Raw genomic sequence first — 12,820 nt, 5'->3', positions numbered from 1 at the left:
CTCCAGACGATCCAATGTGAATCAACAGAAGCCGTTTATTAAGCACCGATCATCATCTTTTATACCCTGTGTTGTAGCCGTACACGCGACTCGCTTATTTCTGATCAGCGAGTTACACTGTCCACGCGCTGTGCATGCAGTTCGTTCACACATCAGATTGGTTACAAGAATTCGCATAGTAAATTGCTTAGTCATTAGCACAACATGTTTTCTACCTTCTCAGTTCCCGTTTTTCCCATGTACTAATTCCATCTTCTACCACCTGTTTTGCTCTTAATCTAATCTCTCACAGCAGGGAGGCTGGCTCACATGGCCATTTTCTCTCAGATACATTCCTACAATACCCCCTTTTTCTTCTTGAGCCAGCCAGACCTTATGCATGGCATTTTCTATCATGTCAGTCACTTTGCGGAGAACACACGAGGCTGCCATAATCAATAATAATATAACCAACAATAGCATGAGCCCTTGCTTTAGTAAATCTGATATCCATCCCGTTATACCCCATGAGCTTAACCAATCATCGAAACCGTTTTTGACCACTTTTAATTTGGACATGTTATCCTTCAGCTCCCGTAACTGCTTATGAATGGATGATGAGTGGTCGGAAAGGTTCATACAACACATACCTTCAAAACCTTCACATCCATGACCCTGAGCTAACAGCAAAAAATCAATAGCCGCTCGATTTTGCAACGTAGCATGCCGAATGCTATCAACATCAGTCAGCAAGCTAGATTTGGGTTACCCATTGATGGTGCTGGGGGTTGTCCAGGCAAGGGATCAAGTTGCCCAGCAAAGGCACTAGGATGCACGCAGTCTGCACTGACTTGCCCAGGGGTGGCACTGGGTTGCCCACTGAGGGCCGTAAGTTCATAGGATCATAGAATGTCTCAAGTCGAGAGAGACCCATGAGGATCATCGAGTCCATCTCCCTGCTTCTTGCAGGACTACCTAAAACCAAATGATATGACTAAGCCACTCAACAGTTGCCCAAAAGCTGCACCTGGTTGCCCAGGGGCTGCAAAACCTGCCCATGGAGGGCAGTAGGTTGTCCAGGGCAGGATCTAGGATGCCATGTGAGGGTATTTTCTTGCCCAGGGCTGGCCCCGGCTTGCCCATCCACAGCAATGCATTCCCCAACGGCTGCATCGGGTTGCCAGAGCGGCTGCAGGGAGTTGCCCGCGTAGAACCCGGTTACTGAGCACCCTGCGCCAGCGGCAACGCTGCCCTGGTTCTGTGACACAGAGGGCACTGGGGATGCTGCAGTGTCTGGCAGTGCTGCCACCCAACCTGACAGCACAGCACTGAGTAGCAGCCCCCCCCGCACACCCCCAAGCCTCTGCAGGGTGAGTATGTCCCTGAACTGGGAGGGAAAAAAACAGGTCATTCTCCTAATCCCCCTCCATATCTCTTCTGTCCTCTAAATGTACCCGGATGAGGTGGTCGGGGCTCCCATCGTTGTGTCCGTGTTCAGGGGTGGCACAAAGTGGGTTTTTCCCTCCCTTTCCTAAACGTGTGTCTGTCAGTGTCTGAAAGGGCAGAGTTTATTTGTGGGGGTGGGAGCCAGGGAAGCTGCCTCCCACCCTCCCAAGGCTGTTTCTCAGGTATAAAGCGGCACGGAGCTAGGGAAAGCGCTGTCATTTATCCCTAGCCGGGACAAAAGGGCTGAAGGGAGCGGTTTGTGGGAAGCAGCACACGCGGTGGTTTTTGTTGGACCTGAGCGCAGACATTTCGTCCTCGGTTCTGCCAAACTGCCTCGGAGGGTCGTGTTTGCGAAAGCTTTTTTTTTTGCTAAATTTGAGGGTGTGAGTTTCCCGCTGCCTGTCCCACAGCCACTCCCATCAGGGATCTTGCTGTAGCACACCCGTGTCCTCATCTTCCCCTGGGGCTCCGAGCCAGGCTGGGAGCAGTGGGGACGGGACGGTGTTAGGGGAAGGACACGTCAGGCTGGCTACAACAGCCGTATTGAGGGACTTATTCCTGCCCGTGGGTGACACTTGTAACCTCACAAGAGCTTCGTACCGAGCACCACGTACCCCTCCGGAGTGTTTGTCCTCAGATGAGGTGTGTTTGGTGGCCCCCTGCCTTATCTTGCTGATAACCATCGATTGACAGCCTCAAGCTGGAGAGGACAATATGCAATTCTTGGTAGCAAAATCTTCATGTGTGGCCATTCCTCCTAGGGCTACTGCAAGGCTGGTGTTTCCCAAGCGCTCTGAAAAGACTGTGGGCCATCTCCTTCCCACGCACACTGATCTTACACCAGGTGAGCCATCGACACCTTTCCTCCTTTGCAAGGCAAGAGGCGGCCCCTCTTTTGAGGCTGAAATAGGGGTGTGGGGGGCTCAAATTTGGATATAGTCCTGCAAAGCTCAGCTCACCTGCAGGCTCCTCGCTCCAGCATTTAAGGCAAGGGAAGATAGAGGGGGTGAGGATGGAGTCCCTCACCCACCCACAAATGGCGCTGGGCCGGTAGCAGATGTGTGTCCAAAAGGGACGCAGCTCTCGGGGCTGGGAATGGAACTTTTACAGAGAAAATGACCTCTGGAGTATCAGAAGATCAGCAGATACGCCAGCCAAAAGAAACAAAGGAACAGCAGAGAAGGAGCAACTCCAGTTTGACTGGATTGACAGATTTAAGGAAAAGGAAGGCACGGTATCTGTCATTCTCCTTATGGCTGTGATTTGTTTTTCTCCGCCTTCCAAGACTTGATGCTAGATACTAACAACCAAGTCAAACGCTTTTATATCCAAATGTTTGGGATGCTGTCAGGAGGGATTTGTTTTCAAGGGGTTTAGGCCTGTTCAGGCGCTGTGAGGGCGCTCTGTGCGTCACTGTTTGTGTTTGCAGTTGCGGGTGTTGCTGTAAGAAGTAAGGCAAGTGCAGGAGGTTGCTGAGGTTGTCCTCTCTCTCCTCCTCTGTGCAGGACACGGACGGGACACACGAATAGCAGCGGTCGAGCATGGAGTCTGTCGGCTCTCCCTTACCAGCAAAGTTCGCCCATCCCAGAGCCATACCCACCAGGTTTCTCCCTGCCATCCACACCATGGCGTCAAGCTATAAGAACCGATTTCCTTACCGCCCCTTGCCTCAGAGCTACAGCCTCCCCTGGATGCCCAGCACCTACTACAGAACGGCTGCCAGCAAACCAACTTTGGCTGCCTTTTCCAAGAGTTCCCAGGGGATAACCGCCGGCGAGAAGCTTCCATCTGTTTCCACCAGAACCACCGTCTTCAACCGCTACACCCCTGAAGACTGGTACAAGTCCAATGTGACCAATTACAGGGAGTCGGAGACCTCCCAGAAGAACGCGGAGCGCCTGAGAGCCGATACCTCCCGCATCATTGACCACAAATACCAGCAGACCAAGAAAACGCAAGCAGAAAGCACCAAAAGCCTGGGAGTGCGCGCCAATGACATCGCGTTTTGGAAATCGGAGCTCTGCCACGAGCTAGATGAGGTGATCGGGGAGACCAACGCACTCACAGAGGTGAAGACCAGGCTGGAGAGAGCCTTGGCCGAGGCGGAGGCCCCTCTCCGGGTAAGCACCCGTCCCGGCGCGCTGCAAGCTGCAGCCTACTGCTGAAACATCTGCAGCCCTTCAAACGTCTCATTAAGTTTCACTGCAGCTCCAGAACGTCTAGAAAGTTGTTATTAAGAGGCCATTAGTTAAGTTAGTAGTAAACAAACCCCCCTTGCCATCTGCTGGATCCCCTATCAGCACAGGCTGAGCACGTCAAAGCTGCGTTTGCTTAACTCAATATTTTTAATAGTGGTACATCCAAAATCCCGGTTTGGGAGACAAAAGCCCGTGTCTTACCACGAGGCTCTGGCGAGGTCAGCGTCAAGGCTGACACAGGTCCCCCGTTTCAGCTGTGGCTGCACCAGGGACACGTCTGCTCCCTCATGATGGTTTAATGCTGATGTTGCAGCTCGCCTGCTCCTTGTCAGCTAAACCAGCTGCCCTGGGCCACTTTTTTCCCTCTCTTGTCATCTCCGTGCCCACCTAGAGTTTCTTTTCTTACATTATTGGAGATGGGGACAGTCCCCATAGAGAGCCCTGCCCCTGCAGCCAGCGGTGATGGCGTGTCCCCAACAGGTCGCTCAGGAGTGCTTACTTCACCGGGAGAAGAGGATGGGCATCGACCTGGTCCACGACAACGTGGAGGAACAGCTCTTAACAGTAAGTTGGCAACTCAGATCATGCGTTGAAGCTATTTTGACTGGATTTCAAAGTTATGGGATTTGGAGCACTGATCACCTGCCTCCAGTAGCCGGAGCTTCACAAAGGCAATGGGTTTGTGCTGAAGTCAAGTGAGCTGAGAGCAACACACTTCCTCCGGTGGAGCTGAATGTGTCTCAGAAATTCAGCCTGGGCATTTACACCGAAGTCAAGTCCATCTCCTCTTGTCCCATACGGATGGGATTCCTCCTGGGGAGGAAAACATTTTGGGAGCAAAAAGGGCAGGTGCTGATCTGGGGACGGAGGTGTGTAGTGGTCCAGGGAACCGCTCTGCCTGTCCGCACCAGGATGTGTCCCTGTCCGTGTAGTGGGACTAACCACCGCTTGACCCTGAGGTCAAGGTGAAAAAATCCTTATTGACCCACCCTGAAAGGGAACGCAAAGGCCGTGGCTGCAGCTACAGCACCCTTCTGTCCCCTCCAGGGCACTGGGCGCAGGCTCAGCTGTGAGTTTTCCTGCCTGTTTGCTTTGGGCAGGAAGACAAGCAGGCAAGTTCTTGCTGTGTGCAGGGTTGGAGAGGTCCAAGTGGAGGAGTGTGACCAGGACGAGTGAGTATGGACACTGATGGGGTCCTCTTTTGCCTTTGCCCAGGAAGTTGATGTCATCAGGTCGTGCCAGGAGAAGATGCAGCAGGTCCTGGACAAGGCCAAAGCCCAGATCACGTAAGGAGGAGCTCCTTCTCTCATGTCGTAGGGCTGATGTGCATTTGTGGTCACACCAGAAGCCCAGCAGAACCCCAGCAGATGTGAATCCCCAGAAGAACCCCATCTATCCCCACACCCCGCAGGCGTAAAGCCCATGGAGGCTCCATGGCATGCGGGCGGTGATGCTCGTGGGAGGACAGAGCTGCGTGGCAGGGCGGGAGCTGCTGTGGGGAGTGGAACGGGGAGGAAGCCATTCCACCCGTACATCCCCACCGATGGCTGCTGTTTGCATGTTGAAGGTCCAACCGGGTGGCCCAGCAGAATCTGGAGAAGGACCTGGCCAACAAGCAGGTGGCCCACCGGATCGACGACAGGTGCCACCACCTGATGAACACCTCCCAGGGCATCAGTTACTACCGAGGGGTGGAGCAGGTCGATGCCACGTGAGTGCACGCTGTCGGTCCCCAGCAGCAAGCTGTCCCCGGGATACGCGGTGCCTCTCCCTGGCAGGGAGCTGCTTGTCCCCAACCCAGATCCATCCCGCCTGGAGACACCTCCCTCAGAGCGGTCATTTCTCTCCGCTCCCCGGAAAGGGAGCACAACCCTCTGCTGACAGTTGGATGCCAAACATCCAGAGGGTGAAAGCCAGTCCCACCTCATTAAACATTCTACCAGGGGTTGAGAGATCAGCCTGCCAATTAATTCAGGGGAGCACCTCTGCTGAAACAGCTCACTAAGTTTATGCATATTTTCAAAGATGTGTCTTAGTTGTTGTTAGGCGATGTTTATACTTTTCAAGGACTCTTTTCACCTTCCCATAGAAATGAGGAGGAGCATAGGCAGAACAAGGGAAAGGCCAACAGAATATTCCGTACCATAGATGCCATGCTCAGGATATAAATGGGGGTTGGTGCGGGGTGGGAATATGCGGTCGGGGCTCGGGAAGGTGCCAGTTCACTGGGTGGTGAGAGTGACTTCTCTCATTATTATTATTATTATTATTATTATTATTGGTTTCTGTTACTGTTCTATTAAACTGTCCTTATCTCCACCCACGAGTTTTTCCCTTTCCCTTTCCCCTCCTTTTCTCCCTCTTCTCCCTTCTGGGGGGAAGGGGGAGAACTGCACCAGCGCATGCGTGGTCCTGGCTGCTGGCTGGGGTTAAACTATGACATACAGTCCAATTAAAAGTGTAGATTTAAGCTATAGTGAATCCACGCTGCTCCCTGGCAGGGTCCATGCCTGCCCACATCCAGCTTACCGGGGGCCTCTCCTTTTCCCCGCCAGGATCTCGGTGCCGCAGTCCTGGGCCAAGTTCACCAACGACAACATCATCCACTCCCAGAGCGAGCGGGCGGCCTCCGCCAAGCTGCGGGACGACATCGAGAACCTGCTGGCGGTGACGGACAGCCAGATGTGGCAGCAGTTCAACGCTGTGAACGTCGCTTTCACCAACCGCATCGCCGAGACGGCCGATGCCAAGAGAAAGATTCAGACCCACCTGGCCAAGGTAGCCTGAACCCCTCCCTTTTGGTGTGACACTGTCACTTCCCAGTGACACCTCCAAAGCGCTACCCTCCACGCAGACCTGGCCCCAGCAGAGGAACGGTCACCACAAGAACCTGGTTATAGCATCATTTAGAATCATGGAGTCATAGGATGTGTTGGGTGTGAAGGGACCTCTCAAGGCCACCTAGTCCAACCCCCTGCAGTCAGCAGGGACATCTTCAACTGGATCAGGTTGCTCAGAGCCTCATCCAGCCTGGCCTTGAATATCTCCAGGGATGGGGCCTCCCCCACCTCTCTGGGCAACCTGGGCCAGTGTCTCACCACCCTCAGTGCAAAGAACTTCTGCCTAATGTCTCATCTAAACCTGCCCTGCTCTAGTTTAAACCATTGCCCCTCGTCCTCTCGCTACATGCCCTTGCAAACAGCCCCTGCCCAGCTTTCTTGGGGACTTTCTTCTTGGAGCAGGATGAGTTGGCAGTGTAATTTCATCCCAAGGGATACTGCCCGTTGCTCATCCCAGCTGACAGCCTGCTAGCACAGGGATTTCCAGCAGAAAATGCCAGCGCTACTTGCATCAGCGCTAGTTACTTAGAGGCGCTGGCTGCCCTGCAGAAGGGCTTTACTGGGACTCTGCTGGGGTGTCTGCTGTGGGGTTTGCAGCTTTGCTGCTCCTCCAAGGACGTGTTTTCGGTCTCAGCACTCTGTGGTGGCTGCACAGGTATCGGTGTGTTTGCTCCGCCAAGCAGATGAAGTGGAGATCAGCCATGGGCAGCAGGCTCGCACCACTGGCTCTCATGGAAAGCTGCCTGAAAAGTGCTCGGCGCAGATTAACCGAGCAGAAACTGGGCTTGCAGCATCGCGGGCTGGTGCCACATCCTTCAGCGAGCATCCACCAAAAACCTGCCCTCTGTTAGTTGCTAGTGATGATCAGTTCTTGCAAGCAGTAATTTTGGGGAGCGGGTAATTCAGTAGATCCGTCACTGCTCCAAAACCTCCTCTGATGTGACAGCAAGAGCAAAGAGAGGCTTTTCCCCACAGAGAAATGGCTGCTGGATCTGTGCCTCCATCTATGGCAGAGTGAGAGCAGTCTGAGCCCGGGGTCTGCTAATTGAACTTGGTTTTTTTCTGCAGATGGATGGCAGAAAAGGGAAATCACGTTGCCGCTGGAGAATATATTTTTTAAATTTATGCATGTGTTTCTTTCTTATGCCAGACACTGCAGGAAATATTCCAGACGGAGAGGAATATAGAAGCCATCCAAAAGGCCATTAGGGACCAGGGGCCTCCATTAAAGGTGGCTCAGACCCGGCTGGACGAGCGCACTCGGAGGCCAAACATGGAGCTCTGCCGGGACACTGCCCAGCTGCGGTAAGGCAGGAGCGCGGGGCCGGCGGGGACCTCGAGGGCTCACGGGTGGTAGCACTCGGGAGCATCGCTGGATGACAAAATTAATCATGGGGGGTTGCTTTTTTTTCCTAAAGAGTCCTTCCAGGAGTGCACCGACATAATCAAAAGCAATGAGCGGGTATCCCAGCCTTTGGGTGCTGGGAGAGCTCTGCGCCCACAACGGAGGCTGTACCCCATGGCCGGGGGCGGCCTGATGCCACCCCATGAGGGGCCGGATTTTTCCTACTTGCGTCAACCCCGTCTTCTCTCCTGCCTGCTTCCCGGCGGCTGGATGGGCTCAGGTTTGAAGGACAAGCCCTTTACTCTCCAACAGGCTCATGCTGAGAGCTCTTAGGTCCTTCCTTTGGGGTAACCGCAAGGGTGCAGCTGCTGTGCAAGGTGCTGTGTCCAGTGCTGGGCTCCCCGGTTCCAGAAGGACAGGGAACTGCTGGAGAGGGGACACCAAATGGCTACCAAGAGGATGAGGGGACTGGAACACCTCTCTTGTGAAGAAAGGCTGAGGGATTTGGGTCTCTTCAGGCTTGAAGAAAGACGCCTGAGGGGGCACCTTCTCAACGCTTATCAATACTGAAAGGGGGGGTGTCAGGAGGATGGGGCCAGGCTCTTTTCAGTGGTGCCCGGGGACAGGACAAGGGGTAACGGGCACAAACTTGACCATAGGGAGTTCCACCTAAACAGGAGGAGGAACTTCTTTGCTGTGAGGGTGGCAGAGCCCTGGCACAGGCTGCCCCGAGAGGTGGTGGAGTCTCCGTCTCTGGAGACATCCCAAACCCGCCTGGAGGCGTTCCTGTGCCACCTGCTGTGGGTGACCCTGCTCTGGCAGGGGGTTGGACTGGGTGATCTCCAGAGGTCCCTGCCAACCCCCGCCAGCCTGAGATTCTGTGCACCACACGGAGAAGCAGTGAGGGCTGTGCTCACCTCCCCTGGGGACACTGGAAATCCTGTCAAGGACAGAGGGAGCTCTTTGGCATTGCACCCCGAGGGGCTGGGGAGGATCAGGCACCCTGAACTTCACACCTCCTCCTGGGAGCCCGCTGGGTGAGGCTCCCTGGGAAGCCTTTTCAAAGCAATTTAAACCCAGCCCCAGAGCCGGTTTAGCATCTCTCACGCCATCCTTTGTTCCATCCTCCACTTGTTTCACCTTCGCTTTTAGCCTCTCCCAGCTGTCCTCTTTCGCTGCGTGTGCACCCGTGGGTGTGGGGAGGACCCTTGCCCGGGGAAATCCAGGAGGGGGAGCCAAGAAACCCACAAAACCAAACAGGAACGGGAAACCACAGCTGCTTGTCCCTCTGCTTGGTGGCACCACCTGCTCTGGCAGACGCGGCTGCGAATTGCGGAAGCCTTTGAGCAGACGTTCACTGTGCCTCCCCGCCGAGACCCCCAGGAGCTCTGCCCTCAGCTTCCCCATGGATCTGCCACAAACAGGGGGGGTCCGAGCCAGTCTGAGCGCGCTGAAGGGGGAAAACCCATGCCCCAGGGGCCCATCAGCAACGCCATGCTAGAAACCACCCGCGTGATGGGACTTCTAATGAGGGCTCCTTGCTGTTTTCCAGCCTTGTCAACGAGGTCCGTGACATCCATGGGACGGTGCAGACTCTTCAGCAGCAGCTGAGAGACAGCCAGGACACCTTGCAAATGCTGGTTCGCGCCAAGGCGGTCCTGCAGCATGACCTGGCCGTCAAAGCCAACTCCCTGTTCATCGACCAGGAGAAGTGCATGGGGATGCGCAAGACCTTTCCCAGCACCGCGCGGCTGCTGGGTCCCATCTAGGCTGGGCTCTGCCCACCCCACGGCATCCGTTGCCAGAGTTATCAGTTTTCTCTATATGCTTTGAAAATTACAAGATTAAACTTCCACTTCCTGATGGAAGCCTGGGTAGAAATTAAATTATCGCTTTGCATGTCACGTGGTCTAGCAGGAGTATTTTTTTTTCCCTTTGGTTTTTCTCTTTCCACTGCTCTTTCACGGTGTGCCAGAAAGTAACTGAAAATATCCTGGATGCAACTAAGAGTAAATCCACCCACGGGGATTCATTCCTACCCATTCGGTCTGTGATTTTAGGAGAAAAAGTGTCGCGTCCTCCTCCTTTGGAGTCTGATGTGGAAAAAGCAGAGTGTGAAGCCATGTCTTGATTCACCTCCTTGTCCTCCATGGGCCTTAGCGTGGCTTTTAGGAGGATCTGCCCCATGACGTTCCCAGGCACAGAGGTGACGCCGACAGGTCGGTACCCTCCTTTCCACCCTTTTTACAAATGGGTGCAATGTTTCCCTTTTTCCAGTGCCCGGGGACTTCACCTGATGCCATGACTTTTCAAATACCACCTTCTTCCAGGAACACCCCTTGATTCCTTTGGGGTATTGCACTGGTGTTTCCCTCCTGGCTCCTGTGACCTCAGGAGCCCCCGGCTCATCTCTCCAAGACTTCAAGTGTGAGGCAGCGTCACCAGCGCGTCTCAGAGCAACAGGCCCTCGCTGGCACCCCGTCCCTCCAACCTTGGCATCGCATCCCACAGGGACAGCCCGATATTGTCCCCCTCTCCCTTCAAGCCTTGTTTAAAGCTCTGTCAATGAGCCCCGCTACCTCCTGAGCAAAGACCCTCTTCCCCCTTGGAGGTGGGTGGGGAGACCTTGGCCCAGGTTGCCCAGAGAGGTGGGGGAGGCCCCATCCCTGGAGACATTCAAGGCCAGGCTGCATGAGGCTCTCAGCAACGTGATCTAGTTGAAGATGTCCCTGCTGACTGCAGGGGGGTTGGACTAGATGCCCTTGAGAGGTCCCTTCCAACCCAGCGCATTCTATGAGTCTTGGATTCTATGAGAGGTGAACCCAAGCTGACACCAGCAAACCTGGTGCCGTGTATGCCATCCCATTACCATAAAACCCAAAATGGTGTTGGTGACACCAGCCACGGAGCCACGTATTAATAGGCTGGTCCCACCTATTCCTTCCAATGTCATTGCCTGCAACTGGGAGGAGAGGAAAAAATAACCTGCCTCCCAGATTCCCTCACCAACCGCCCCAAGGCCCTGAAGTCTCCTTTGATGGGTTATCAAGCATTGGAACAGGCTGCCAGGGAAGTGTTTGAGTCACCAGCCCTGGAGGTACTTAAAAGATGGCTAGATGGGATGCTGAGGGACATGGTTTAGTGATGGTTTTGGCAGTGTTAGGTTGATGGTTGGACTTGATGATCTTAAAGGTCCCTTCCAACCCAGACCATTCTATGATCCTATGATCGAGACCCCTTGGATTACGCGTTGTGGCTTCATTGCCACCCACAGGGGAGAACAGTAATGGGTAGTAATCCAAGGGCCATACCTCTTTTTGTTGCCTACGAAAACCTTTGTATACGCGAAAGAGTTTGAGTCATCTTTTCTGTCAGATCTCTGCCAGCAGAGGCACGGCTTTCCCGTGGAGGCCGGCTCCGTGTGGATATGCTATGATATGGGCAATGCTATGATTCTGTGATTCAGTCCGCAGCTGCAAGAGCTGGGAAAAGGAGAGGCGACGGAAAACAGCTATGAGAAGACAGAGGTGTCAGCCTGGCACGAGCCATTCACACAGCTCACAGTTCATCTAAAGCGGTAAAATGAAGCCAATGAGAATGTTTCCTCTGGATAAAGCGGGACACAGAGGTCATGGCAGCAGACTTGATGGGTATTTTCAGAAGCTGGAGAGAAAGCCCCTTGGGTTAGCCGGAGCAGCTGTGCTAACCACCCCCGGCTGGGCTGGGCTCCTCCTCTTCCAATGCCTTTTCTCAGGCTAAAGCCTGAAATAAGTGGGGAAGGACCCTCTCCCAGGAGAAGTTCCCAGTGTCACTGGTGCACGGTGCCCTGGTGCTGCGAGAGGCTGTGCCGTGGTGGGGCTGCTGGGGACACCGTGCATCTCCTCACCAGCACCCCCACCATGGTCTACCTGCCTGCCCCAGCGAGCCCTCTGCTCGCCCACGGGCTGGCCCAGCAGCACCACTGCTGCCACCGCCTTGTCCAATGAGGGCACCAGTTTGCCCAGGGGTGGCACTTGCTTGCCCAGGGGTGGCACTCAAATGCCCAAGGGCTATTTGGGTTGCCCATTGACGGTGCCCACTGAGGGCCGTGAGTTCCTAGGATCATAGAACATCTCAAGTTGAGAGAGACCCATGAGGATCATCGAGTCCATCTCCCTGCTCCTTGCAGGACTACCTTGTTGCGTGAAAAGGGGCCAAGCGGTTTTGGCAGAAGAGAAACCCCCTTGCGTTCTAAAACTCCTCACCCAGGTGGGAGGCCAGGTGCGGCTGGGTTTCAATTCTGAGTGATGCCCAATTCAGCACTATCAATCCAATCGCCTTTAATATGTATTAAACTATTACGATTTGGATACACTAATAGTGGACTGCACCTTCAGTCTAGTCGTGCTCCTGAACCAGCACGGCCTCTCTCTAGTCTTTGGTCGCGTTCAGTGAGAAAGCGAAATGACTGGCTACTTAAACAGCGCGGTTTATTTAAACAACAGATATACAGGTTCTTTAGGATTGCCGGTGATAAATACACAGTCTGCAAAGCACGTGCAAATAAAGATATTGTTAAGTATACAAAACGCGCGACAAAATTACAAAGGATACAGCCTGGCTATAAATGTAGGGTAGAGATTCTCTAGAGAAATTTCTAAAGTCCCCGAGAAAGCACTCGGTGTAATCGAAGTCTTACCCAAAGGCGTCCCTATGGGGGGGAAGAAAGGCTCAGCCCGTCGACTGATCCCCGAAAGCAGCGATGGAAGAGCTTAACCGAGTTAAGCTTTTCATCATAATCCAAAGTCAAACGTACAAAACAATTGTCAAAGCAAAGCACAATACAGTGAGTACTAGTAAAACGACAACAGGATGGAGCACCTTGTTCAAAAGTCCTGTAGCTGTTGGTGACCATCCAAAAAGGCTGTCCCACCATTCCTGTCCCCCATCTCTCTTGACCCTTTCCAGTACGTGGTGTATTTCTTCAACATCACGATGGACAGTAATCAGAATTCTTTGTCCATTTTCTTGGG

At 53.8% G+C, this 12,820-nt stretch overlaps 1 protein-coding gene across 1 annotated transcript; it reads left to right on the top strand.

Annotated features, from left to right (window-relative positions):
* The first annotated feature begins 2,966 nt into the window (after positions 1–2,966).
* LOC141751223 (tektin-3-like) lies at positions 2,967–9,577 on the top strand. The gene is made up of 7 exons (XM_074607624.1): positions 2,967–3,545; positions 4,104–4,187; positions 4,839–4,909; positions 5,191–5,334; positions 6,179–6,401; positions 7,614–7,768; positions 9,361–9,577. Exons 1-7 carry the CDS (start codon positions 2,967–2,969, stop codon positions 9,575–9,577), a joined length of 1,473 nt encoding a protein of 490 aa, XP_074463725.1.
* The last annotated feature ends 3,243 nt before the right edge of the window (positions 9,578–12,820 follow it).

The sequence above is a fragment of the Larus michahellis genome, chromosome 14, assembly GCF_964199755.1.
Source record: "Larus michahellis chromosome 14, bLarMic1.1, whole genome shotgun sequence".
NCBI classification, from domain to species: Eukaryota; Metazoa; Chordata; class Aves; order Charadriiformes; family Laridae; genus Larus; species Larus michahellis.
The sequence above is the reverse complement of the archived record's forward strand: the minus strand, read 5'-3'. Positions and strand labels throughout refer to the sequence as shown.